This window comes from Marmota marmota, unplaced genomic scaffold (assembly GCF_001458135.2).
Source record: "Marmota marmota marmota unplaced genomic scaffold, marMar, whole genome shotgun sequence".
Taxonomy (NCBI): domain Eukaryota; kingdom Metazoa; phylum Chordata; class Mammalia; order Rodentia; family Sciuridae; genus Marmota; species Marmota marmota.
In genome coordinates, this window is record NW_025999982.1 from 22,253,792 (window position 1) to 22,281,583 (window position 27,792).

General features: G+C 32.8%; 1 protein-coding gene across 2 annotated transcripts in view; it reads right to left on the minus strand.

Moving 5' to 3' along the window:
- Bmp5 (bone morphogenetic protein 5) overlaps nucleotides 1-27,792 on the minus strand; it is a 109,936-nt gene that overhangs the window by 46,355 nt on the left and 35,789 nt on the right. For both annotated transcript variants that reach the window (XR_007348530.1, XM_015487871.2), the window contains exon 2: nucleotides 7,211-7,403. Coding sequence is in view for 1 of the 2 variants with exons in the window: in XM_015487871.2 (XP_015343357.1) it covers nucleotides 7,211-7,403 (193 nt within the window). In the remaining variant the exon portion in view is untranslated. The remainder of the gene's footprint in view (nucleotides 1-7,210; nucleotides 7,404-27,792) is intronic.

Below are 27,792 nucleotides of genomic sequence, written 5' to 3' on the forward strand. Positions count from 1 at the left end.
ACACATTTAAATACATGTAGGCATAAATTGGGGGGTGATAGATGGTAGGAATACTACATATAATTTTATGAGTTGTGAGGCTTACTAAAGTAAGTAAGTGGGGCAAGACATGACATAATGAATCTGCCAGTTTTTAAATTTGATTACATAGCATTGTCAAAAGTATTCATAGACTATATGGTTAATACATTGAATGATGTTTTGAATATGAAACATCCATAAAGCATCAGTCTAGATTACTGCAAGGATCCCTACCCAGACACATCTAGGAAATTCCTTAGGGAAAGTAAGAATTATATATGCGGAACTATATATGTGTTAAATGCATAGAGCACAAACTGCACTGACCTTTCAAATGTTTTTGAGTTTTATTCAAAATGGCGCCTAACCACTGAGCCATATCCCCAGCCCTTTTGTTATATTTTACTTAAAAACAGGTCTCATTGAATTGGTAAGTGCCTTGCTATATTGCCAAGGCTGGCTTTGAACTCAAGATCCTCCTGCCTCAGTCTCGCAAGCCACTGGGATTACAGGCACACACCACCACACTTGGCTAATGATAGAATTTTTGATATGTGACTTTTGCTTTAAAGATAACAAAAGGAAATGTGTGTGTGTGTGTGTGTGTGTGTTTCCTTTACCATCAATAAACTTTTTAACTGGATCTTAAAATCACTTTTTCATATTTAAAGACTTTCCATTTTTAACTGTGATTGTATGATTTGTAAGTATTTTGACCCTATTCTTCCTTTCAGAGATTTAAAGTCAAATTTTCAAATTAGCAGGAAATTTTTATTCTCAAATAAATGAAAGAAAAAATTAGTTCTTTATCCTCATTTTTTTTCTGGGGGTAAAATGTCTTCCATAACTTAAGAAAAAAATAAGAGCAACTTATTTTTAAATCCTAGTGCTTGGGTGTTTGCTGCTGTCTATCAGGGAGAAGCTGAGAATTCTGCTTTTTATATGTTTTGTAAAAACATAAAAGTAGCATAAAACTGTTCATTATCTTTTCACTCTCTCTCACTCAACTATAATTATGTTCATTTTAAGTTATCAAAATAATCTTCATCATAAAACTTTAGAAAATGCAGAAAAGGTTAAAGAATTAAAATTTTAAATTCTTCACAAGCCTGCAATGAATATTTGATTTCTTCTTTCCAATTTGTTTAAACAAAACTTTATTTTAAATTAGCATAGTACTGTACATAATTATGTTTACTCCTTTTGGACAACTGATGTTATAGCCTGGGTACTTTCCAGTGTTATTAAATATTTTTTTAACAACAAAATTATTTTTTGCTATTATCTTTCCAGGAAATAGAGTAAAACATAAGTTCTGTTTTTCTCTTTCCATTTAACTTTGAAATGTTTTAAATTTATGATTATAAATAATAATACAGTGACAGTTTACATGAGTCTTTGTCTACACTTGTATATGTGTCTGATATTTCTATTAGATCAACTTATGAAGAAATCCCCACCTCAGCCCAGCCCATCTTCATATCACTTCAAGTGTGTTTTAAAGGATGGGCACAGTGGCACATGCCTGTAATCCCCACAGCTCGGGAGCTGTGGCGGGAGGATCCAAAGTTCAAAGGCAGATCAGCAACTTAGTGAGGCCCTAAGCAACTCAGTGAGCTCTTATCTCTAAATAAAATATGAAAAAAGTCTGGGGACGGGGATGTGGCTGAATGTAAAGTGCCCTAAATTCAATCCCTGGTGCCAAAAACGNGGGGGGGGGGGGGGAGTATTTTAAAGAAAAATTTGATCATTTATCTAACATTTGAGTTTTCAGCTTCCCTGTTCACAGAGAGCTTTAACAGAATTGCTATTAAATGGGAGGTGTTGATTTCACACATATTGATTTTCTTTGAATGCATCAAAGATCAAGTAATAAAAATAATTATTTATTGAATAAAGGCACCCAGCATAAAAAAACTTCCCTTATTTTGCATAAACATAGGTGTTAGCAAACAGTGTCTATTGCTACTATAGTAACACCGACTTTTCCTTCCTTTAACTTTCAATTCTCCAAACCAAAATAGATGCCCCAATTATGTCACCTGAATATATATTGGCTGTTTATTTATTACATATCAACTATAGTCTTTGCATTGGGTTAAACATTTGTCCTTTCCAAACATCTGAAATACTTTTTCTTGTACTGTAATACTTACCCTTTTGTTTTTCTTATTTTCAGATTTGTAAACTGAGATTCCAAGAGGTACAGCATTCTCCCATATATAAATCCCCAAATCCTTGCTCATATTGCTATATTATTTTAGATTATTTTCATACTTAAATTTTTATTTTTGATTTTTTAAATTGACAGATAATAATTGTATATTTATACATTACAGTATGATATTTAAGTATATGTACACATTGTATAATGATCAACTCAGGATATTTAGTTTTCTATCTTAAATGTTTATCATTTCTTTACAGTGGCAACATTCAAACTTCTCTCTTCAAGCTATTTTGATTTACACAACACAATATCATTAATTATAATCATCCTTCTATATAATACTATACCAGAAATTATGCATCTTCACTAGCTGTATTTTTGCATTCATTAACCAATCTCTCCCCATATCCTCTCACTCTTACCCTCCCTAGTCTCTAGAAACCACTATTCTACTCTTGGCACCTATGAGCTCAGCTTTTAAAATTTTTTCATATAAGTGAAATCAAATGACATTTATCTTTCTGAGCCTGGCTCATTTCAATTATTATTATGATCTCCAGGTCTGTTGCAAATGACAGGATTTTATTCTTTCTTTAAATTGCTGGATAAGTATCCCAGTAAGTGAGTGTATATTTTATTTGCCATACTTTCACTTAGGTTGGTTCCATTTCTTGACTCTTGTAAATAGTGTTGCAATAAATATATGATGAGTGCAGATGTCTTTTCAACATAATGATTTCATAGCCTTAGTATATATACCTAACACAGGGAATGCTAGACCATATGATAGGTCTAGTTTTAATTTTTTGAGGAACCTCCCCAGTTTTCCAAAGAGGCTATAATTTAATTCCCATGAACCATGTATAAGAGTTCCCCTTTCTCTACATCCCCACCAGCATTTGTTATCTGTGTCTACTTGATAAAAGCCATTCTAAGTAGAGTAAGGTGACATCTGGTTGTAGTTTTGATTTGTGTCTCCATGATATTAAGCATTTTTGCTCTTTTTTTTCCATAGATGTCTTGGCCATTTGGATGTCTTCTTCTGAGAGGATATATTCAGAACTTTTGCACTTTCTAATTTTTCAATCAGATTGTTTTTTTTTCTTGTTGTTTTTGACTTATTTGTCTCTCGTATGTTCTTTACATTAACTCCATGTCAAAGGTATAATTGGAGAATACCTTCTACCATTCTATAATTTGCCTCTTTACTTTGTTGATTATTTCCATTGTGCTACAGAAACTTTTTAGTTTGATGTAATCTCATGTGTTGATTTTTTCTTTTATTTCCTGGGCTTTGAAGTTATAATCAAAAACGTTTTGCCTAGACCAACATCCTAAAGCATTTACCCTATGTTTTCTTCTAGTCATTTTCTAGGTTTGGGTTTTACATATAAATTGTGATCTTGAAAATTTGCAAAAAAAGAACCCTGAAATATTTTATCCCTTGAACATTTTTCTATAGAAGAAAAAGGGGAGTGCAAAAAGTGAATCCTGTATATACAGGCATGGGATTACATTTTCTTACTATGAAGAATAAAGAACTCCTGGTAATAGGCAAATGCCTATTTCAAAGACAATGGAGGTGTTTTGCCAGAGAGTCTCTAACCTAATCAACAATATATAAAATTCAAATATAGGATATACATGAATGTGTCTGAAAGCTTTAGAGTTTGAAAAAGATAACTGGTAAAAGAAAATTTCAAATACATTGGCAAAAGCAAATACCACAAGGGACAATAGATACAATATAACTCTAGAATATGAAAAGCAACAATATTTAATATTAGATGTTGAAAATATTAAATTTTCTAGAATTGAATTAATATTGAATTGTTTGAAGTGAATTTTTAAAAATACTATTCAGGAAGTTGGTTAGGAACCTTTGCCAGACCAGAATACAGAATGGCAATGCAAGAGAATTCCAAGCAAATACATACATGTACTTTAGATTTTATAAATCAACTCAAAAGACACAGGAAAAAAATTATTAAAATACTGTATCTAAGAGTAATTTAAACATATATCAAAATAAGTGAAGATTTAGACAAATTATATAATACTAAATGAAACTACAGATGTAATTTCAGAAACTTAGAGAGTAATATTTTAAAAATCAAGTGTAATTAGAAAATAATGAGGTTCAAGATAGAAAATGTCCCATTTTTAAGAGTATTACAATTTCCCAAACTAGCACATTCAATAAACTAGACATCAATAACCATAAATATTCAAAATGTATTACTAATAAAATCATCTCTAGCTCATTCAGAAATAAATCCAAAACTTATTAGCACTAGACTCTTCTATTATTTATTTGTTTTTATCATTTTATCCTGTATTAAATTATATGAATCATATTCTTACAAAATAGGTGAAATAAAGTTCAAAGAGAGCTTTAAGAAGATGATATTCAAAACAATATCCTGAACACATAGAACACAGACCTGTGCTTACACAGACCTGTATTAGTTAATTTTGTTACTATAATAAAATGCCTGAGGTAATTAACTTAAAACATTTGTTTCAGCTCACAATTTTGGAACTTCTAGTCCATGACTGACTGGCACCATAGCTTTGGACCTCTGATAAGGTACCATATCATAGTAGGAGTTTGTGGCAGAGTCGACTTACTTCATCAGCCAGGAAGCAAGTGTTGAAAACCAAGGCAACAAGATTCTACAATCCCTTTTAAGGGTATGCGCCAAGGATCTAAGGACCTCACTTAAAGTCCTACCCCTTAAAGGTCCATAGCACCTCCCACACCACAACAGGACATAAATAAATGTTAGATCTTTTAATTGTGGTCAATGAAAAAATACTGTATTTAGATTCAATCAAAATATATATTCCAGAAGATAGAAATGTGGTATACCAATGGCTCCTGTGAAAAGTACTTTCAATAATAAATAACTATCTACAATTTAAATGTATAAAAATATGTGACTGACTAAAAATAAACATAATTCAAACATTTTAGAATATGTTGATAAAAGAATTATCTCAACAATGAGTTATAATTATTTCATAATATTAATTCAAACTAAGCAAATTAGTAGTGCTAGAGATAAGTAAAAGTAATTTAAGATATTATCTCATCTTCTTCTTCTTTTTGTTTTTGGTACTTGGGGTTGAACCCAGGGGGTGCTCTACTACTATATCCCCACTGCTTTTGAATTTTTTTTTAATCTTGCTAAAAGTTGCAATCCTCCTGGCCTAGCTTCCTGAGTAGCTGGGATTACAGGTATCCACCATCATACCCAACATCATTAACCATTCTTTAATGAGTGTACAGTCCAGATGTAGAATCCAAGAAATAGAATTAGAAATAAAATAATTTGTTAATTATGGAAATATTATTATTAAGTAATATTTTGAGTATTGCTTTCAATTCATTCCACTTTATTTCAAAAAACACTATAATTATTTAATATAAAGAATGTATTACAGTATTCACTATGAAAGCCAGGCTCTATCTACTAGAAAACAGTATTAGTGTCCTCATTTTATAAATACAACCACTGAACTGAGATTTAAAAAAAATAAAAGAACATTACTTACCCACAGACAAATAGTTAGTGATAAAGTTGAGATAGGAATACAGGCCTATATGCCTTAAAATTACTGCTGTAAAAATAATGATATGATGCATATAAATTAGTAAATATTAAAATATGTTCTGCTTAGCCAGTGTTCCACAGGATATTAATAAGTACTATACACCAGTCAGGTGGGTGGCACATGCCTGTATTCCTAATGACTCAGGAGGCTATGTCAGGAGGATGGCAATTTTGAGGCCAGTCTTGGCAACACAGCAAGACCCTGTCTCAAAATGAAAAATAAAAAGGGCTGGGGATGTGTCTCAGTGGTAGAGTGCCCCTGGGTTCAATACCCAGCACCACACACCAGGAGTACACTACATGCCAAAGTCTGCAGTCAAATAAAATGAATAGGTATTTATCATTACCACAAAGCCCTTTAAGGCCTTAATGTTCTGATTTTCGTTATGAGTCTTCTAAAAAAAATGGTTTACAGGTAGGCTTTTCAAATGTATTGTGACCTTAGAAGCTTTTTATCTTCTTTGAATATTATGGGGAACTAGTATTCCAATGGAAGACTTGCTGGGAAACTGGCACACTGGAAGATCAAGAAAAAAATCTAAACATCAGGAATTAGAAATAGTCAGAAAGGACAGAAGTGTGCTTTAGAGGGGACAGGAAAACTATTTGAACATATTTGTCTCATCAAAGAAAGACACAATATTTCACTGAAAGAAAGATCTATATCTGATGCATAGACACTACTAGAAGACAGATATAGGATTTCAATTGGAGTTTCAGTTGGTGTGTATGCAACACACACATTTGTATAGGTAACATACATATACAACAAAAATAACATTATTTGTAAAAGGTGCTATTCAAGTGATTTCTATATCAGGTTAAAGGTCAGAGAACAACTCTAACATCCCTTTTCAGCTCTTATGTTTGAGGGTTCATTTGTAGTAATTGTCAGTGAAGTTTTCATATACTTCGTTTAGTACAGTTCTTAATTAAGCATCTTTAGACAGACTATATAAAGGTTAACTGTTAGGACCTGTTGCTAAAGAACCATTTTACCTCAAAATACACATGAGAAGGCACATACAATTTACACTTGTATCGGAGAAAAGTAAAGCAGCTCTCCCCTGACTTACAGAACAGCAAATGATTTAAATCATCCTATTTAAACATTTCATATGTGCAGAATAAAATGGCAGTTTCCTAGGTGAAGGACAAATTTACAGCATGAAAAGATCTGGAAAGCCCAGGGGGGATCCATTTAGTACATGGATTGGTGTCAAGAGTAGAAAGGAAAGTTTTAGATCAATTACTCTTACTTTTCAATATTTCTATACCTAGTTCTAAGTGTCATTACCCCCAAAGAAAACAAGGTTTGACAGATCACATAGCTTATCAACAACTTTTAACAAGGATTTAACATTTGTTTGCAGAAAAAACATTTTAGATATAAAGTTATTACCTATTTGTGTATTCCTTGATGATCTGATATATACTGATCTTAATTGTTTCATTTTCAAATCGAATGTTGCTCTTATCCTTGTATATTCTGAATTCAGCTGCTGTCACTGCTTCTCCATGAGGAATTTGAGTAAGATCGAACCGAAATTCTTTGTAATGCCTTCGTTGGTGAGAAAAATCCTTGTCTCTTTCAACTGAACCAAAAAAAAAAAAAAGAAAGAAAGAAAGAAAGAAAAAAGAGAAAAAAGTTAGCTTTTTATAAAATATGGAAATTATCTACCTTTGAAAATGAAAACAAACAAGCAGGATAGTATAAAACTGAGAAAACACTAAAACCACAGACTCGTATGTGTTTCCAGTTAAAGGAAATTCCACAAACCAACAGCCTTTAGTTCAAAAGCAGTGTAACCTCAGTGTAATTCCAGGATCCTAAAGGAAAGGCTATCCGAAACGTTTTTGAAAACGAAGGTGGTAAAGTGATTACCAGTATGTTTCAAGTACCAGAACACAGAAGGTTTCATTCAGGAATTAGGAGGATGTCATAGAAACCTCCAGAATTCCAGGTAAGTCAGTGTTGAATTTAGCACAGTGGGGAAAATGGGAAGGAGAGCTAAGGAACTGGAGGCACAAAGAACTGTATTAGTGGCATTTTAAAGATCAAGTAAATACAACAAATTATTCTTTACAGAAATACTATATTTTCATTTAAATTTATTTTCAACTGATACAAAAAAAACTATAGATATTAATGAGGTACCATGTGATGTTTTATACATGCATACATTGTATAATTGGTTTATACCAAGTTAAACATATTTCCTCAGATATTCATCATTTCTTATGGTGAAAACATTGAAAGTTCTTTCTTGCAGGACATCTTTGTTATCTAGAGCCATCCTCTGTGCACAAGCCCAGCTGTTTATTCCTGCCCAGCTATAACTTCATAGCCAAGAGAAAGATTATTTCTAGAATGTTTCCCCCAGCAGTTTCTCTCCTTCAGCAAATGGAATCTTCTTCTTCTTTCTCCTTCCTCCCTTCTCCTTCTTTCCTCCTCCCTCTCCTACCTCCTCCCCATACCCCTTCCTGTTAGAGTCTGTAAACAAGTCAAAATAACACCTGGCATTTTGCCAGGGGAATGTTAGAGTTCGTAAACAAGTCTGGATGGTGCCTGGCAAAATGTCAGAGGGAGTGGTTTGAGAAGTAACAAAACCAAGCTATTAAGTGTAGAGATTCCTGATTGGTTGACTGATGTATCTAGTTTATGCTAATTAGATAAGCTGTGTGGAATGTATAAATACTGCTCCTGTCCTGCAATAAAGGGCTCCTACTCCTGCTGTATCAACGTACACAAGTTATTCGTCACCCCCCTGATTATTCTGCTGCAGCCGGACTGCGGCACTTCCTCCTCCTCCTCCTCCTTCTTCTTCTGACAAATTTTATAAATTCTTTATCCTGGTGCAGCATAAAGTCTTCCAAAGACTTCTGTCTCTTTTTCTTCAGAATTGAGAGGGGAAACTAGAATTTAGCAACCTTCCTACCAAATAATGTCAAATAAATATTTTTCTTGAGAATTTAAAGAAATAATAAAGGATTTAGGACAAGAAGTCTTAGGTTTATTGAGTCATTTTTGTTAGAGAGTGTATTGCCTGATATAGTATACATTTAGTGCACACTAGAAACTTTCTTAATGAGCTACCCATACAAAGGATTCATTCATGAAATAGACTACCATTTGATGGAGCTAAGCTTCACAGTATTGGTAGATTTCTAAAAATCTCAGGTATCTCAGATACTATAGGGCAGTGTTACAAAAAGTCCATTCAAGGTATTGTATAATTATAGCCCATAGCAATTAAAAATTTTTTCCAAAGATGTATTTTATAGCTCAAATTGTGTTACAAGTGGTACTAATGGATTCAAAGCTTCAAAAAATTTGATTAAGATAAAGATACCTTTAGAAATTCAACTGAAATTATATCAACATGGTCATAAATACATGAGACTTGGGAGTTTAAGAGGAAGAATTAGCTAAAGGATAGAGAAGATCATGACAATCTGGGAACACCCAGGAAACTGTGTTCCAGGGATTGCTCAGTGACTGAAGGAAGCTCACAAAGTCCTTGCCTTTGTTCTCCACAAAGCCTCTGGTTTATTTTCTCTAGAAAAGTAGGACGTGGTCAGGACAACAGAAGCTCATCTCCACCTGCACCTCAGATACCTAAGCTACACACAGAAGTCAGTCACATCTGGAGGCATGTCTGTCCTATGATGCTCAGCAGGGGTGCTGAAAATAATATCATTATCTTATTCCTAGAGAGGTCCATTTCCAGAGGGATCATTAATCAATTTTTCCCTAAATAAGGATGAAAATTCCATTTTAAAAATTTATTCATTTTAGTTACATACAGCACCAGGAAATACTCTGACATTGTCACAAAAGTATTAAACACAACCTGCTCTGTCTGATTCAGTTCCCAGCACTCCCTCCAACCTGCTTTCCTCCCTTGGCTCCACAGAGCCCTCTTCAATACATTTATGGTTTACTTCCTTCCTTTCTTTTTTTAATTAGTGTCCTGTGTATATATATGATCCTGGGACCCACCTTGCCACATTCTTGCATGCATATCTGGAAGTTCTGTCAGATTCATTCCCCTGTTTTTCCCTTTTCCTATTGTCCATTTTTTCCTTCCTCTTCAATCCCCTTCATCTACTCTACTGATCTCTCCTCTGTTTTGATGAAATCCCCTCTCCCTTTCTCTCTTTAATTTTTTTTGTTTGTTTTAGGTTATTTTAATTTTTTTTTGTTTCCATAATTTACATTTTTTTCTTTCTAAATTTCTGCTAGCAATAGTGCAGACTTCTATGAGCACTTCATCTTCCTTTTCTCCATTTTCCTGCCTAAGACACAGGAAAGGGAAATTTTAAGTGTAAAAAATACCTACTAATTGGATATCTAATACCTCAATGTGCATGTATGAATATTAAAACTAGCCACAAATTTTGTCTTCAGAGAACTAAATTTAACTCACTCCCTTCTTATTTTGGAATCCTAAAGTTAAGCAGATGATATTATGTCACAGTAGTTAAGTAGCAGTTACATTCCAGATATTATTCAAAGCATTTTATCATTTTATTACTATTAATATTGTACTGCATAACAGCCTTCAAGATAGGTCCAATTATTATGCTCATTTTGAAATTAAAACAAAAACTAAGGAATATTAGGGAATAAATGCCTCAAAGACAGATTTGAACCTGAGAATTTGGCCTATGACTCTTAAATGCCAGGATGTGCTGTTTCTATTTGTATGTTACTTTGTCCCATTTTTTTAAAATGCAGATTTAAAGCCATGACTTTCCAAGTCTAATATTAAAAAAAATTCTAAAAAATCAAATTTGGCTCTAATCTCATTTGAAATATGAACTGAAAGTTAAGATATACAAAGTGATTTACAGTTTCTGTCTATCCTAGTTTATTTAAATCTTTATCACTTTCTTGTAGAAATGTTCATGTGTTTGCCTAGTTGCTCTGTCCCTGAGCCCACTTACGGAGTTTCATATACCATGATATATGCACCAACCAAGCATTATTGTATTTTCTGCATTGAGAAAGACAGTATTCAAAATTCTAAGTGATAATAACAATTATTCAATTTTCTCATTAATGATAAATTCTATATTTGAAATTTAAACCAAAAAACTAACAGTCCTAGAAATAAGAGCTGGGACATTAATTTCTTAGGATCCCATCTAAAGTGTGCACCTGCATAATGCAGATGAGTATTGAATTCATGTTATGTAAAGTCATCTACTGTTCTGGATCCCATGTGAGATGTGAGTGTAATAAAGTGGAAAGCTAGAATTTCAGCTGTTATTATAAAATTTCAGTTTTCTAATCCAGGCTATTTAACCTAAACCCTTAAGGGGACAAATTTTCAAAGAGTTTAATAAAATGTTGTATTAAATATACCACACAGAATAAAGTGGCATTGCAGATTTGTCTAGTGATTCAGATTCCTAGATCCTATTGCTTTAAATCATAATTGCAACAATAAATTCCATGGGACATGTTGGAGTGAGTAATGGAATAAGACTTGTATTTATATAGCCTTGCACTCCTAATGATGCCCACAAATATTCAACAGGGTAATCTCAGTTACCTCAAATAGTAATGCTAGGGAGGTGGCAAATATTAATATCCTTGACTTAAAAATAAGAAATTGGGTGATGACAGCTAGGCAATAATAGATGTCTGTCTCCTAAAGCTCATTATAAATCCTTGTTAATGCCCATACCACCTAAGTAGTGACAGCCTCCTCTTCTGCACTTAAAGACAAGTTCACTGTTAGTATATTTAAACAATGTCATTCAGAAGTACACAAGGAAGTAAAAAGGAGGCTAGAGAACAAGGGGTTCACCACTGTGTAATTAGCATCTAACAAATACAATACCTGATCCAGAAAAGGAGGTGGACAGTTGTGAGTTAAATGAATGAATAAATGGTCCAAACACCAGTCCTCTGTTTCCAGTGAGATCTTGATGAATCCCCCCACCGACTGGAGGCATAGTAACTTCTCTAAGTATTGTTTGTATGACACATGTCTCATTTAACTCTCACAGCCCTACTTATGTTCATCAGATTTATGACTTGCCTAAGGGCCCAAAATTTATAATTGGAAGGTTAAAGATTTCATCCCAGAATCAAGATTTTTCAATTCCCCTCATCAATATAATTCTAAGTGTTTTTCTGGCTATGGTTTTGTTGATTGTTTTATTAATCTGACTGTTTTGGGGGGAAAGTAGATTTTTTTTAAGTGCTTTTGTTCTCCTCTCTCCAAGAATGCTGGCCCCTAAGATATTTCTACAGTAGGGAATATCACTCTTTATGGACTCTGTTCATTCTTCTTCAACACACTGCCTTCCAACTTTATCTTAACAAGTAAATGTTATCTATTCTGAGGCTCCATAAAAGCCTGAGTCCTGCTTAGTGCTAAAAAAGTCTTTTACTAACTGATCAAAAACAAATAAAACAAAAACAACCAACCAACAAAAGCAGGAGGGCTAACTCATTCAGATCCAGACTTACCTAAGGGGATGGACATAGTGTGGAGACTTACTGAAATCTACTACTTCTTTAGTAGAAATTATTCCTTTATCCAGACCATTGATATTATTTCTCTCATGTGAACAAGAAATATATTTTAGGAACAAGTATAGCTAGATTTAAAACACACACTGTATCAATCAATTAACCCATCATCCCTGTATCTAAAAAGAATGTGTACCTCTCTAAATTTTCATATCATATATATATAGCTTAAAATGGTTTATTTTATTTTATAGCTTAAAATGGTTTATTTTATTTTATAGCTTAAATGGTTTATTTTCTTATATGAGGTCATCTAGATAATCCCACATTTCAGCAACTGATGGTTGCAAACACTACTCTCTTATATATTTGTATATACATGTGTATATATGTAAATATGTATGTATATACATATATATTAAGCTGTGTTATTACACACAAACTCACAGAAAACAATCCATCAAAAGACCAGCAAAATTTAAACATTTTACCACCCAAATTATCATCATCATCATCGTCATCATCATCATCATCATCATGGTGGTAAATACACTTTCTTTTGCTTCTAAGATTTTATGCACACCCCAAACTTCTATCTCTGTGAAACCACAGCTATCTAGAGCAACCGAAAACTGAATTACTATGGCAGAAAAGGAGAAATAACTTATTTCTATGCTTTGATGTTAAAAAGGCAGAATATTAAAGAAAGCAAGGAGTAAAATTTTGAATCAAAAGATTCCAATTCAGCCAGGCATGGTGCCTTATGTCTGTATTCCCAGCTACTCAGTAGGCTGAGATAGGAGGATGGCAAGTTCAAAGCCAGCCCAGGCAACTTAAAAAGAATCTGTATCAAAATAAATTTTTTTTAAAAAAGTCTGGTTTGATGGTAGAGCATTTGTATAGCATGCAAAAGTTCCTTGGTTCAATCCCCAGTAGTACCAGAAAAAAAAAAAATTCACATTCCATGATTAATGGGCTGATAGTAAAAGGAAACAGGATTGCCTTTCTGTAAGCACCAAACTACATCATAAATGCTCTAAATTGCCAAAGTCCTACAAAGATTAAACTTCTAAGACACACACTGAAACCTTTTATTATTGAGATATAACAGAATTTAATGACTGTTTTTCTCCAAACAGATACCTCTCTGAATGACTTTGTAACTAATAGAAATTGAATAGAAATGTCCCATGCTAAATAGTTTCCTGTCTACAGTATCTGAAGACTAGAATTAATTAAAAGAAGATTACAATTTTATCTACTTAGTGATTTATGTGCAGCTTTAAGAAGATGCATTCATGGGCAATCAGTCTTAATCTCCCACACAAGAGCTGTAACTTAGGATCAGTAGCTGCAGGCAAAGATAGCATTCTCCCAGGAGCCTAGCCAGCTGTTGAAAGAATACAGATTGTTGGTTGCTGCTGAGTGCAAAAAATCATTAAGAGATTACTCATAGAATTATTACTTATCTGTGTCTCATTTTAAAATAAAAGGGAAAAACAAAACAAAACAAAACAAAAAGAGTAAAGCTATCATGTGACTACCAAAATGTATCATTTTGCAAGACATCTTTCACTGACTAGTCCACCGAGAAACATAAACTTGGCCCTATAAAGACCTATTTATTGGTCAGTGAATGCATATGTACATGTTTTGTACGAATGGATAACCATTCCAGAGAGTGTGGTAAACTGCAGATTCCAGAAGTCCTGAGAGCCTTTTAACAACAGTAATGTGTGACCTGAACAAAAGCAAAGTGACCCCTGAAAGTTTGGTTTCAAAGAACAATTTCAATTGGTATTCAAATTTTCAGTAGTTGAAATATTTTTACTCACACATGCTCCATTAATACAATTTTATAAAGAAGGAAAATATCAAAACAAAAGATGACATAGTTAAATAATTTAAATACTCTGATAGCTAATAGTAGTAGTAATAATAATAATAATAATAATAATAATAATAATAATAATATCATCCAAAATCAGTTTGCCAATCTCACAAAACCAAAGGCCAAATGTTTTCTCTAATATGTGGATGCTATTTTACAATAAGGCAGGGGGCACTAGGGAAGAATAGTGTTACCTTAGATTAATTAGATAGAGGGAAATGATGGGAGGAAAGGGGATGGGATGTGGGGATAGGAAAGATAGTAGAATGAAACAGACATTATTACTGTATGTATATATGTGACTGCATGAACAATATGATTTAACAACATGTACACTCAGAAAAATGAGAAATTATATCCCATCTATATATGATATACCACAGTGCATAAAAGCATTCTACTGTCATATAAAACTAATTAAAACAAATTAAATTTTTTTAAAATAAATAAAATAAAATGCATATATTTTGAAATTTGATGAGACTCTGACCTCATCAATAGATTGATCTACTGAGGAACTCATATCCAAGCGGCATTATAAGGCGATGGTAGAAACTATAGGAGATGGAGCCTAGATGTTTATGTTATTTCGCTTTTAAAAAATATAAACAATTTTGAACAACCAATAAAAAAATAAAATAAAAAATATAAACAAGTTAAGAGCACAAAGAATTAAGTCTTATCTAAGTAAATCTTTGGAATTGGAATGAAAATGGTCCATAATTATTCCTGCCTTCCTGAACCAGCACTGAGCCCTCCTTGGTGATTATTTAGGATACTATAATCATAATAGCTAAACACATCAAGAACTGGCTTAAAAATTAATACATTCAACATTTAAATTGATCATAAAAAACAATTAATCTATGATTGATATAATAAAATTAATATATTCCAAATGTTCTTTTCTTCTCCTTCATTTGGTCTAACAAGATACAATCCCCATTATTTCTCCCAAAATGCAAAGGAAAAAAAAAACACAATAATTTCTTCAAAATCACAGTTAACTACAAAGCTATGAATAGCCTGTAGATTTTATTTATACCATAGTTTCAACTAGTAATGTTTGCTGTTTCTGCCTCAAGACAAAAGTTTTTTCTCTCCCATCCCAAGATCAATATTTCTACTTGACCCCAGTCTCCCACGCCCATTTTTCTGCTTTCTCTTCTTTCGTATTTAGCTACTCTCTTCTCCTATGTCAATGCCCTGAAGAAAATAGAGCACTGGGAATATCCCTGAGGTAATAAAGCTGTGTTTCTTTACTTGTTTCAATATATGTTGTTATAGTTTGAATGTAAAGTATCCACCAAAGGCTCATATGTTGGAGACTTTGTTTCCCAATGCATCAACATTCAAGGTAGACATTTGGGGGAGCGATTGGATCATGAAAACTCTGACCTCATCAATAGATGATCCACTGAAGAATTCATATTCAAGTGGCACTATAGGAAGATGGTAGAAACTGTAGGAGATGGAACCAAGATGAAAGGACTAAACTCTTAGGGGTGTGTCTATGGGGACTATATCTTGTCCCTGACCTCCTCCTCTCCTGCTCTCTCTGGTTCCCTGCTGTCATGAGCTGAGGACCTTTTCTCCACCATGCCCTTCCACCATAATTCTACCTCACTTCAGGCCCAAGGCAATGGAGCCAGCTGATAATAGACTGAAACTTCTGAAACCATGAGACAGAATAAATCTTTCCTCCTTCTAAGTTGTTTATATCAGGTACTTTGTCACTGCAATGGAAATTTGACTAACACATGTCATGGGACAGTTACCACAGATGGAATCTCAGTGCAAAGTTGTTAGAAAGGGTTCATTTGGGATTATCTTAAGGGAGTAGTAGAGGGCTATAAGAGGCAGAGTTTTGCTGAGGACTGTATGCTCTGAGGAAGAAGAGGTAATTTTATCATTTGGTATCAAATGTGAGAATAAGGGAGGAAGGATAAAACTTTAATTGGTAAAGAAGCAGCAGTCAGTAATGTTATTCAGGAAGGAGAGGGATCATTATTGAAATTTGAAAAATGTTCTTGTTTTTAAGAACATTGGTCAGATATGATTATGAAGTGATATTTTTGTATTCCTCCCTCATAGTAACAGAATTCTTGTCCAGTTAGGTTGTTCTGTGACATTGATCACATTTAATAGGCTAACTGAGGTGCCATCCCCTCTAGTAACTACAAGACATAGGGGCTAAGTCCAGGCATTTCGTGGTGTCAGATTCTACCTTCCTTATGCATTTCTTATGCACTCACTTTGATTTTCCTAAAAGCAGTTTTGTTACTACATTTACCCAACCCTGAAATAATTATTAGATGCATGCTCTGAGATGACCTCTAATAGTTAAGAAAATGCAAAAAGAAAAGACTTAAGAGCTCAAGATGGAAATGATGAAAGGGCCTTCTTCACAGTGTTGTTGTAAAGAGTAAATGGTATTTCTCATATGAGGTGAGAGGAAAGACAGAAATTGAGGTGAAGAGAGGGGGGAGGGAGGAAGCAAAGGGGGGGGGCAGAGAGAGAATTATACCACAGTACCTAGAAAATAGCAAGTTCTCAAAAAGAAACTGCTGTCATGATAGCTACTTCTGTCACTTTCTATTTGCATTGTAATTATTCAGTCACTTTTTATTTACTATGTGAGTAGTATACTTCCAAGAAGTATCCATATTTTCTGTTTTGCACTTTATCTTTTTGTTTCTCCACCTAGCCAAATAGTAAATGATCAATATAACTTTAATTATGTAGGATTGCTAAGTGACATAAAAACCAAAGAACTTGCTAGGCACAGTAGCACATGCCAATAATCCTAGCTACTCGGGGAGCTGAGGCAGGGAAATTCCAAGTATGAGAGGAGCCTGGGAAACTTGGTGATACTCTGTCTCAAAAATAAAAATTAAAAGGACTGGGCAGTTACCTCAGTGGAAGAACACTTGCCTAGCATGTGTGAGGTACTGGATTCAATCCTCAGCACAAAATAAAAATAAAAACCTATGTTTATCTGTAACATAGGTTAGATTAATGGTAAAGTCGATTTAAAAAAAAAAAATTCTTATTGTAGAGGTTTTTTTTAAGTCTATAGGCTAGATATATTACAAAACTGGATAGATAGAAAATAATTAAATTTATTTGATATCTTGTTTAGATACTTTCATCTACAAGATATAGACCATATAGTAACACATATTTTTATGTTTGTGTATTTACCAGAAATATCAGAAAAAAAAATTTTGCTAGTTCTGACACACTCCTTTCTACAGGAGACTTAAATTCACTAGCTATTTTTAAACACATGCTAATATGTAGAATTATTTTGCTATTGGTTTATTCTGAGCATTTCATAAAGGAAAGTATTATTTGGAAGTAAAAACAAATATTCATCTCTTGCGGGTTAAATATTAGTATTAAATGTCAAAAACTAGTTCAGAATAAATACAGATGATGGTAATTGATTAATTCATGTTGTATAATAAAAAAATGATCCTTAAAGATTAATGAATACATTTACAATGTAAGTAATGGATTTCAATCACACTGTGGACAAATATTTGAAAAATTTTCACATTTGCCTGTAAAGAGTCAACACAAAGGCACAACTCTCCCATAATGACCTTTTGGTAAATATTTAACTCTCATGTTTTCTTTAGTGGAAAAACCTGTTCCTTTTATAGATTGCCTGGCAGCTAGAGGTCAACCATTCTTATCTATCCAGATTTCACTTAATGACCTTGTGAATTCTTCTGCTCCATCAGTAAAATAAAACAGTCCATTTTTTTTAACCACCTCAAGGTGATAGAGGTTACAGTAAGTCCATGCTCAGAGAAGAACTTTCCTTTACATCTGGAAATCAATAAAATGATAGTTTCTCTACAGTGAGTATTTGTGGTTATCTGACAACAAGAGGTCAAAGGTTTTGTGAGTTTTCTTCTGAAATTGCTCAGTGCCTTCTCTAATGACTGATAATTGAAAACAGACTGGGACTATCAAATGTGGTGGGTGACAGATAAGCAGCAGATTAATGCCAATACTTGGTTACAAGACACTAAAAGGTCAGGAGTCACAGGATTAGCTATTGTGCTACTGTGAAAAGACAGACATCAAATGTCTATTACCCTCTAATAGCTCTTTCCCTGCCCTGAAATCCATTTTCACTTCTTTTGGTCACAATTTAGAGGTAATCTAGATGTCATTTTACATATGCCATCAAAATGAAGCTTCTTACCGTAAGTTTATCAATAGTTAGGGTTTTTATTAACAAAGTTTTTATGGCACAATTTTAATGTATTCAATGTTTATTTTGTAGAACTTTAAGAACATTTTATTCAGAAAAAAATGATTACGCTCAATGAAAACAATCATTGAAAAATTTTTAAAGTTGACATTAAATTGGTTCAGGACTTCTCTATGGGGGATGAAGGAAGTGGGTTTAAGACAGAGTTTGCATAGTTTAAAGGATCTGAGATATTTTAGCTGAACAAACAAATAAATGTCTTTCTCAAATTAACTGCTTTAAAGTTTAAATTGGTTTGATAACTTTTATAGGGTTCACTCAAGTTCAATTTGTGATTCAATCTGTCATTTTGAAACAAAAACAAATGTAAATTTATTTTTGCCAAATGGGTTATATCTGTGAAGTTTGGAATGTTGAAAGGAACTACAGAGAAATATGATTAGACTTATTGACATATAAAGTTTATATAGAAAGAATCTGACATAACTTTCCTATGTACATATATGACTAGACCACATTGAATCCCACCACCATGTACATCTACAGACTGGGGCCCTGATTAGAATAAGATATAGTCCAATCATGTATAATTTTATCAAAATGGACTCTACTGTCATATATAACTAAAGGGAAACCAAAAGAAAAGAAAGAAATTTTATGAAAAACAACTACTTGGTTTCTAAGATAAATAAAACAATATGAATATATTGCATATACACTCCATATAGTAAGAGCTGATTTGTCCATTCTATTTAAGGGAGCACTGCAAGGGGCCACTGGTGGTCTGTGTTTGTTTCCAAAATGTGATTATTTGTTTTTCTCTCCCACAGTAGATTTTAAGCTTTAAAATATAAGTATTTCTGCTTAGCTCATTACTGTACTCAGTCTCTACTTCAATCCCTATTACACAGTACCTGTTCAGTACATACATACATATATAATGAATGACTGTAGAAATACATGTCTAGCTTTGGGGGGGTGTTTTGTTTGGTTTAGTTGGTTGGTTGTCTCAGGAAGGAGAGTAAATCCAGACCTTGTAATTCCAATTAATTCAAAAGCAGAACCTCTCAAACATCTCTTAAATTTGCCCAGCCCATGTTATAAATCAGTATTAGTCCAAAAATATATTTATATTTTTCCTTTGCTTGAAAGAAATTCAAATAAATAACAATATTTTAGACAGAATCCTAAGGTCATGTTTTTATTTTTAGTTTTATACTAGGTGTGTTGGTCTTTAAAAATACATGTTAGCTTAGGCTAGTCATGAACTCTATGATTCCCTAGTGAATATATTACACTTGGGGAAGGAGAAAAAATGAAAACAGAAATAATTTTGCTTTTAAGTTATGATAAGTAATAGAGTTCTATTTAAAATAATTTACAGAATGAATAATATGTTGTAGAAGACACTATGTACTCTGTTTTTAAAAATAATCTAATTCCTATATGCTCACTGTTGTTTCTTACAAAACTAATCAAAAGTTTTACATATAAAAAAGTTTTACTTCTCTGTGGGTGTGTGTGCATGCATAATTACTCCAAATATTTGGTAATATATTCATAATTTTTAAACTTCTAAAATGTTGAAAATGTTTGGTTTCCTTAAAAATATGGTTGTTTGTACTATCCCAAATGAGAATCTTGTCCATATAAATCAACCCAGGGATGCAGGACTGGTATAACATTCAAACACCAAAAAATGTAAGCTTCTACACATCCATCATAAGCCCCATACCCACTGCAATTTCCAGAACTTCCAGAGGCAGGAGAGTAGGGTTGGTTGAATGTATCTATTTCTGGGTTTGCATAGTCTTTGTCCTCAACATCACAGTATGTAGGCTCCTCCTGTCTTTGCCCTGCCTTGTCTTTCATGCTTCCTCTTTCCATCTTCCACCCACCTTCCTTTCCTTGATTTCATTCATCCTGTCTTATTGCCTATCTTTCTCTCATTCCTGGTACAGCAACTAATTAAGTTGAGGTAGAAAGAGTAAGGATAATTTAAACAGCCCATCTGTAATATACTCAAGGTAATCCCAAACTTATGCATATGTGTGCCTAAATGTCTCTGTATACACATGTTAAAAAGTCAGAAGAAATTGTCTTCATGATGAACCATGTATTCATGGTTACCTCTAGGAAACAGATTCTAAGAGCTAGAAATAGGGTCTTCTGTTTTTAACCAGATGCACTCTGATTGTTTGAATTCTTAATATAATTTTATATTAATTATTCTGGTAAAAATTTTAAAAATTGGCTTTTAATGGCATCAAAAATATGGTTGTTTTGTGAGGTAGGTTGTTTGTTTATTTTTTGCTTGGATGTTACAATGGCTTTTATATGACTGAAGTTTTTCTAATATCATCCTCCAAAGTGAAAGCTCATTTGATCAGTTTTTATGTTTACAGCTGGAAACTTGAATACATTGTACATGAGTTGTTTAACAAGTTTTAGTTATACATTATTAAAATATGAGTTATATGAATCAATATATTGCATTAAGAGATGTTTTCTGTGACTGGAGACCTACTTCAGAACACGTGAAGATTTAATGAAGATACAAGTGCCAGAATCAATAAACAAATCACACAGTCTTCCTACATTTATAATAATCCATTGAATAAGACCACATTGTAATTAGACTTATGGGATCCTTAGTGGTCTCAGGTCACAGTTTTTTCATATGAACAGTCTCAGATTTTGGTTGATCTGGTTTCACACTCCAGAGCCTTTCCTTTGTGTTGGGATTTAAGGTCAACCACAAAACTCAGAACAAAATTCAGCTGTGAATCTATGAGCAGTATCTGGTTTTGAGTCAGAATTTGTAAACCCTCTAAGTTTTCATAAGATGCACACCTGGAAGGAACAATAAGTCTTTTGAGATCCATGTCAAACCATCTCATTTTGGATTCAAATTTAATAATTTCCTGAATCTCCAATCCAATTTTATTTTATTTTTTTGTTGTTGTTCTGATTTTTTTATTTTTTTATTTTTTTTTATTTTTTATTGTTGGTTGTTCAAAACATTACATAGTTCTTGATATATCATATTTCACACTTTGATTCAAGTGGGTTATGAACTCCCATTTTTACCCCGTATACAGATTGCAGAATCACATCAGTTACACATCCATTGATTTACATGTTGCCATACTAGTGTCTGTTGTATTCTGCTGCCTTTCCTATCCTCTACTATCCCCCCTCCCCTCCCAATCCAATTTTATACTAGTTATTAGAAAGCTCTTTTCTAATGCTTTCATTGTTGAAAGTTTGACTTGATTTTAATGATAATAACCCATAATAAGTAATAACATAGTAATCCATCCAATCGACCCATATGTACTGTTACATAAAGGCCCGAATTCAGCAATAGAAAAAAAAAAGCTGGATGCCAACCTGATTTAAAGCATATTCCTCAAAATGGACAGACATTGATAAAACCTAGTACCTTCAAAACCAACTGTGAAGAACAGATAGAAGTGTGAAGTTAAAATAAGTATTCTTGAGCATTAAATGTTTACAAATCAGGTAAATTTTCAGATTCCCTCCACATTCTGAGTTTCTGAGAAACTGTGAGCAGAATTTTGGAAGTTTTCTAGAGAGGGAAAGACAGAGAATCCTTGATTGGCATCACTGGGCATAGCTAAGAGTGTGACAGTACAGTATACAACAACAGAAGAACAGCAACTACATGTATATGTGATGCTGAGTTCCCAAGTTTCTTTTCCTCACTCATTGACAGCCAGCTTTTTGTCTTTTAGATAAGAGAATGAGAGACCTCTCCTTGAAATCTGAGCTTACCGCAGAAAAGATTATCTCCATAGAAGGTAAAAGTAAAATATCTTAAGAGAGCAAATGGCACTGACAAGTTTCACTCATATATGAAGAGCTTCTAATCAACATTTTAATATCTGGCTATTAAATAAGAGCAGACAACTAAAGATTAATAGATATCTATTAAATGATTGATAGTATCTGGTTTTGAGTCTGAATTTATAAACCCTCTAAGAAATTTATAAACTCTCAGAAATTTTTCAACCTTGAAATATAAATTTTAAAATGGCCTAACTTTTAAAAAGTGGAATTTGAAGTAACCCACTATAAAACTACCATTATATCTTTTGAGTACTAAGAGAAACTGCTGCATCTATGAAACAAATATAAAATGCTGTATGAAAGTAATACTTGGTGCTAAAACATGTCTTGGAAGCAAAACAGAAATCAACCTCAATGTGAAAGACAGGCTTGAAGAAACTGTCAAAATGAAAAGAAATTAGTCAAAGGAGTGGAAAAGAAGTGAGGATGGTTAAAAGTAAGGAAAAAATAGTCCAGAATTAACCCAAATAATAGTGTTTCTACAAGAGGTGAAGAATAACTTTGATTCACTGATCTGAAATGCAACTTTTCAAGATTCAAAATTACTGTGTGTTCAGTTCAGTGAACACTCAATGTCATGAAAATTGAGGACACTGGAAGTAGTCAGAAAACTCTTGCAAAGTTTCAGAGACAAAAATATAAATTACATACATAGAAATCAGACATCAAAATTAAATTAGACTTCTCAAGAGCAGCACTGCAACACTTCTCCAGAAGACAAGAGAATAGTGCCTTCAAAATCATGATGGAAAATTAGTCAATATTCAAACTGGAATTCAATATCCAACCAAACTATCAAATTTTCATTATTATAATAAGGGTACTTCCACACATCAACGATATCAAAAATTTGAATCCCCCAAAAACAACTTGGTAACTTCCTAAAGAATTTGCTTCACCAAAACAAGTAAGTAACTCAGAAAGAAGATGAAGACATGGATATTGTTAAAAAAAAAAAAAAAAAAAAAAAGGTTCAACACAAAAATGAAAGATAATTTCCAGAATGTTGATCAAGGAAGATCTCAAATGACAGCTGTGCTCCAGGCACCAAGACAAATAGCCCATACTGGGACAGCATGACTCAGCACTGTTGGTGAGCATAGAAGCTGGACATGCAGAAGAGCTCTTATCTTTCACTGTGGGTTGACTAGCTGGACCCTAACTAGCCCTGCCACACAGCAGTCTCCCCAAATTCCCATGGCATACTTCCCCAGAAAGGAGTCTTTAAAATCTATCAAGCAATTGAATCAAAATTTTACTCAAATGCTGTGTTTATTTCATCTTCTGGAAACACTCACCCAAATACCTTTACTTAAATATAGAGTTTTGTGCCTCCCATCTGTTTTAATAGTAATTGGTTTTATACTTAATTATGTGTGAAATGTATTTGATAAAATATAACATATGTAACTGAGGAAGAAAAAATAACTTATCCAAGTTCATATATGTGGAAAATCATGAACCATGGTTTCAAATCTAGTTTTAACAGTGCCTTTTACGAAACATTCCATGAGGTTACTACATGGATTTTGAAATTTTATCTTTACATACTGTCCCAATATTTATGCTAATTCCAAAATGCTACTGTTTTTCAACTTCTCCTTTAAAAATAAATCATAGAGTTGATTTGGAATATCTAACTTTGGAGAGGACTTTCAGTAAATCACATGGCATTGATCAGAGTGTAGTCTATTTAGACTCTCCAAAATCCCTCTGTTATTCTTATAATCACATCCAAACACACCAAAAATTGTTCTTGTATATAAATGTTTTAAAGTTCTGTTTTGTTTTCTCACCTCTTTATGTATGCTCATAGCAGCAAACAAGTCATGACTTTGAAAACATGTTCAAATTACTCTTTTTTTTTTTTTTCGGCAGGGGCAGGCAGGGACAGGGGGTGGGGATTGAACTCAGGGACGCTCGAAAAACAAAATTATCTCAAACCTAAGAGATACTTCACATATTTCCAGTTAGAACTAATCTTTCTTTTTTTCTTTCCTGAAGGAAACCAGTAAAACTAAAAATAGTTCTAAGAAGCTATAAATAATCCTGAAATAGAACAGACAGACAACAGTAAAGGAAATAGTCAAGTAAACTCATTTGAAAGAGAAATTGAATGCATCTGAGAGAATATGGTGTTAAGATTCATTATGTAATAAACTCAAACAAGGGATGTCATAAAATATGATGTACTCAGGACAACAGTCTCAGAAGAATAAAGCCAATTCTGTGTTGTTCACTATGTGATAACGCAGAAACTGGAGACTATAGCGTCTTCTTTCTTCTTTCTCAAAATCATGCAAGATATCCCATATTTAGTCATCGAATGATCCAATGAGTTTATGAAGATTGTGTAGACATTTTGAATATGTAATTTTCAGAGAATCAACAACAAGAATACTAGTAACTAGAAAAATGATAAGTTAATATTTACAAGACATTATATTGAATGCTGACAATTTTAGAATAAATAATATGTATTTAGTGAGAGAGAAAAAAAAGGAAGTATAGCTCAAATTTATTGAATGTTTAAGTCACCAATTTTAGGCAGAGAAGATTGGTGAACAAAAGGGAAGGTGGGGAAGGAGAGAACAAAAAGTGATCTTACTGAAGGCAATTAAGAATTACCCCGAGAGAGTTAAAATATAGAAGAAATGTAGATCATGAAGAGAAGTACAAAACCAGTGTTAATTAAATTAAGCATTTTCCATGTGTGTCTTATGTCTCTCTTGTAATATAAAACAGTCCTGTTCTCAGTCACTTTAGGTTAGATTCTATGAACAGGTATGTCCTATCTTCCCCCAAATCCTACTTTTCATTCACTCTTATATTTTGAGAAAATAACTCCATAAACATAAATATTATCAATACTACCTGCATTAGATTGATGAGTAAAACTACATATTTGGGGGGAGCATTTCTTGCCACTTGTCTGTGATATAGAAGGCTGTCTTTACTTTTTGTAGGATGTTGAACTATCACAAAGGAAAACAAGCTCAGCTGGTTTATATAGTTCTTTTACAGGTCAGTACCCATTCATTTCAATTTTGTTACAAAAATTCAATTAAATCATCATTTTATTAAACTGTTGTATATGGCAGACACTGTGCTAGATGTCCATGAGAATACACATTGCCCTTTCCCCCAAATAAGTGAAACTCAATACTTATATATTCTCAACAATTTACTTATAAATAAGTAAAAGAATATATTTTAATTGACAGAAACAAGTTATATAAATGCTTGGAAAATACTAAACAAGTGACACAAAATCTGTATAGGGGTAGTTTGAGAAGACATCATTGTGAATAGAAATCTGTTTAGTTTTCTAATTCAAACTTATTTGCAGGGAACTATTCATGTTATTTTTTAAGGGAGTGTCTAATAATAATTTTATGAAAACCTGTACACTGTCTCAAATTTCCCTCACCAACTTCCCAACAATGAAAAGACAATAACACCCAAGATTTCATCAAAGATTATAAAAATAATTGAATAATGTGGATGGGATACAATGTCCTGAGTAACTAAACTTGGATTTCAAATACACATGTATAGAAAAACTAAGTTAAATAATGCTGTTTTACCTTTTGCACTGCATATCAGTGCAACAATAAACTGCAAATAAACTGCAAATAAACTTGTAAATAAACTGCAAATCTGGGTCTGTCTGTTCACATTTACTGAGCACATATTATGCATAGAGTGCTCAGCTTGAAGTTCAAAGTGGAAGCAGCTCTGTTGCCAAGTATAGACATTATAGACACTACTTTTTTGCTTTACCCTAATCTGCATTATTCAGGGCTCAAGGGCCTATGGTTCCATTTTCCATCTCTCTTTGTCTGAGACTTGGATTTTATCCAGTCTCTAGTAACCCATTTTTCTTTTCTAGAATGCCAACTCTAGCATTTATTGTGTTCAAAAAGAGAGTACCAGATACAGCAGATTCGAAACACTTGAAAATCACTTCAGTGACAAGGGACCAAGAGAGAAATTTTCTGTCAGAAACAATTTGGGAGAAAGAGTTACAAACACTTTTCAATTTAAATTTAAAACTAAAGTGAGATATGAATTTAAAGTTAAACAGCACTAGTTTAGAACTAAAAAATAACATATAATCCATACCACTGATGGTATGATTTCAATATGTTTTGGTTTAACATAATGAAGTACTGACTTCTTTTTTATGTATGAAATAGAATTATAATAGCATATAAATATTTATCTAAGTGAAGGCTACATGGCTCAATTTCCCTAACCAAACCAAAATGAAAAATTAACTAATTTTTGAAGATATGCAAAGGATTCCTAAAAACACCAGAGAATGAATAATTATTTTAATTACATGTGGTATTTATAAGGGCTCAAAGTATGTCATATAGTATATTTAGGAATAATAATCATTGTCTTATTAAATGCTATATAAAAATCAATAAATCTATGCAAAGTAATCTTAAAAGTGATTATTACTGATTTTTTGCAATAAAACTAGTTAGCATTAAGTAGTGAATATAAACCGAATCCTACAATGCATATGTATGTAGAACTTTTGATGAGGATGTATTTCAAAAGAAAAAAACCAACAAAGAAAAACATTCCTCTACCACTTTAAGGAAATATACATCTAGAAGCAATAGTTGCTTTGTCCAGCATGAAAACTGAACTTGGCAAAATGAAATTAAACATCAAGTGTGATGAATCAGTAGTAAGAATGAGATTCTTGTCTGCTGACTTTGTAGACTGCCAGTTGACAAGGTGTAGGATGTAGAGACATTCCAGGTTAACATATTCCAGAGGGTGGTGTTAACCAATAACGGATTCACAAAGTTATTCTTTTGTAATCTCTTATTTCAATACAAAATACCAATGTTAAGAAAGTTTATGTAAATACTATCTCAGACTACAATTTTAAAACACTTCTTATACTGAACTTGAGATATATAGACATTCAAATCAGGAAAAATATATGGAAGGCTAAAATAAATTAATTATATATAAGCTTCTTTAATTTTTTAAAACATATTAGTGTCAAGTGTGTTTTTTCCCAGAATTGAAAATATGGAAAGAATTGCTGAAAATTACCTAAATAGAGCAAGTTTTAAAATAACGCTTTGTATTATTTTTAAAATATTATTTTGACAGATAGTTTATAAATGAGTTTTAAAACAATCCTTTATGCCATAATAAGATATAATTAATGGATGGAGGCTGGGGAGAGAATGAGAGAAAGAGAGAGAGAGAGTTAGTTTATTTTGGCCTGAATCATCCCAGCCTTTTAAAGTTGTTTCATTAAATACTGCTTCAAATACTTCTGTGGGTGTTTTCCATATCTGGACCTCCTCCAAGTTATTTATATCTTTTTTAAAGAAGTTTTTTTTTATGTCCTATTATTACACCAGGGAAACATCCAATTACACACTCTTATGATGCTTTTGCTGCTATACCTGTGTGGAACATAAAATATTATAAATAATATGTTCCAAATACCATTTAATTCTTGTT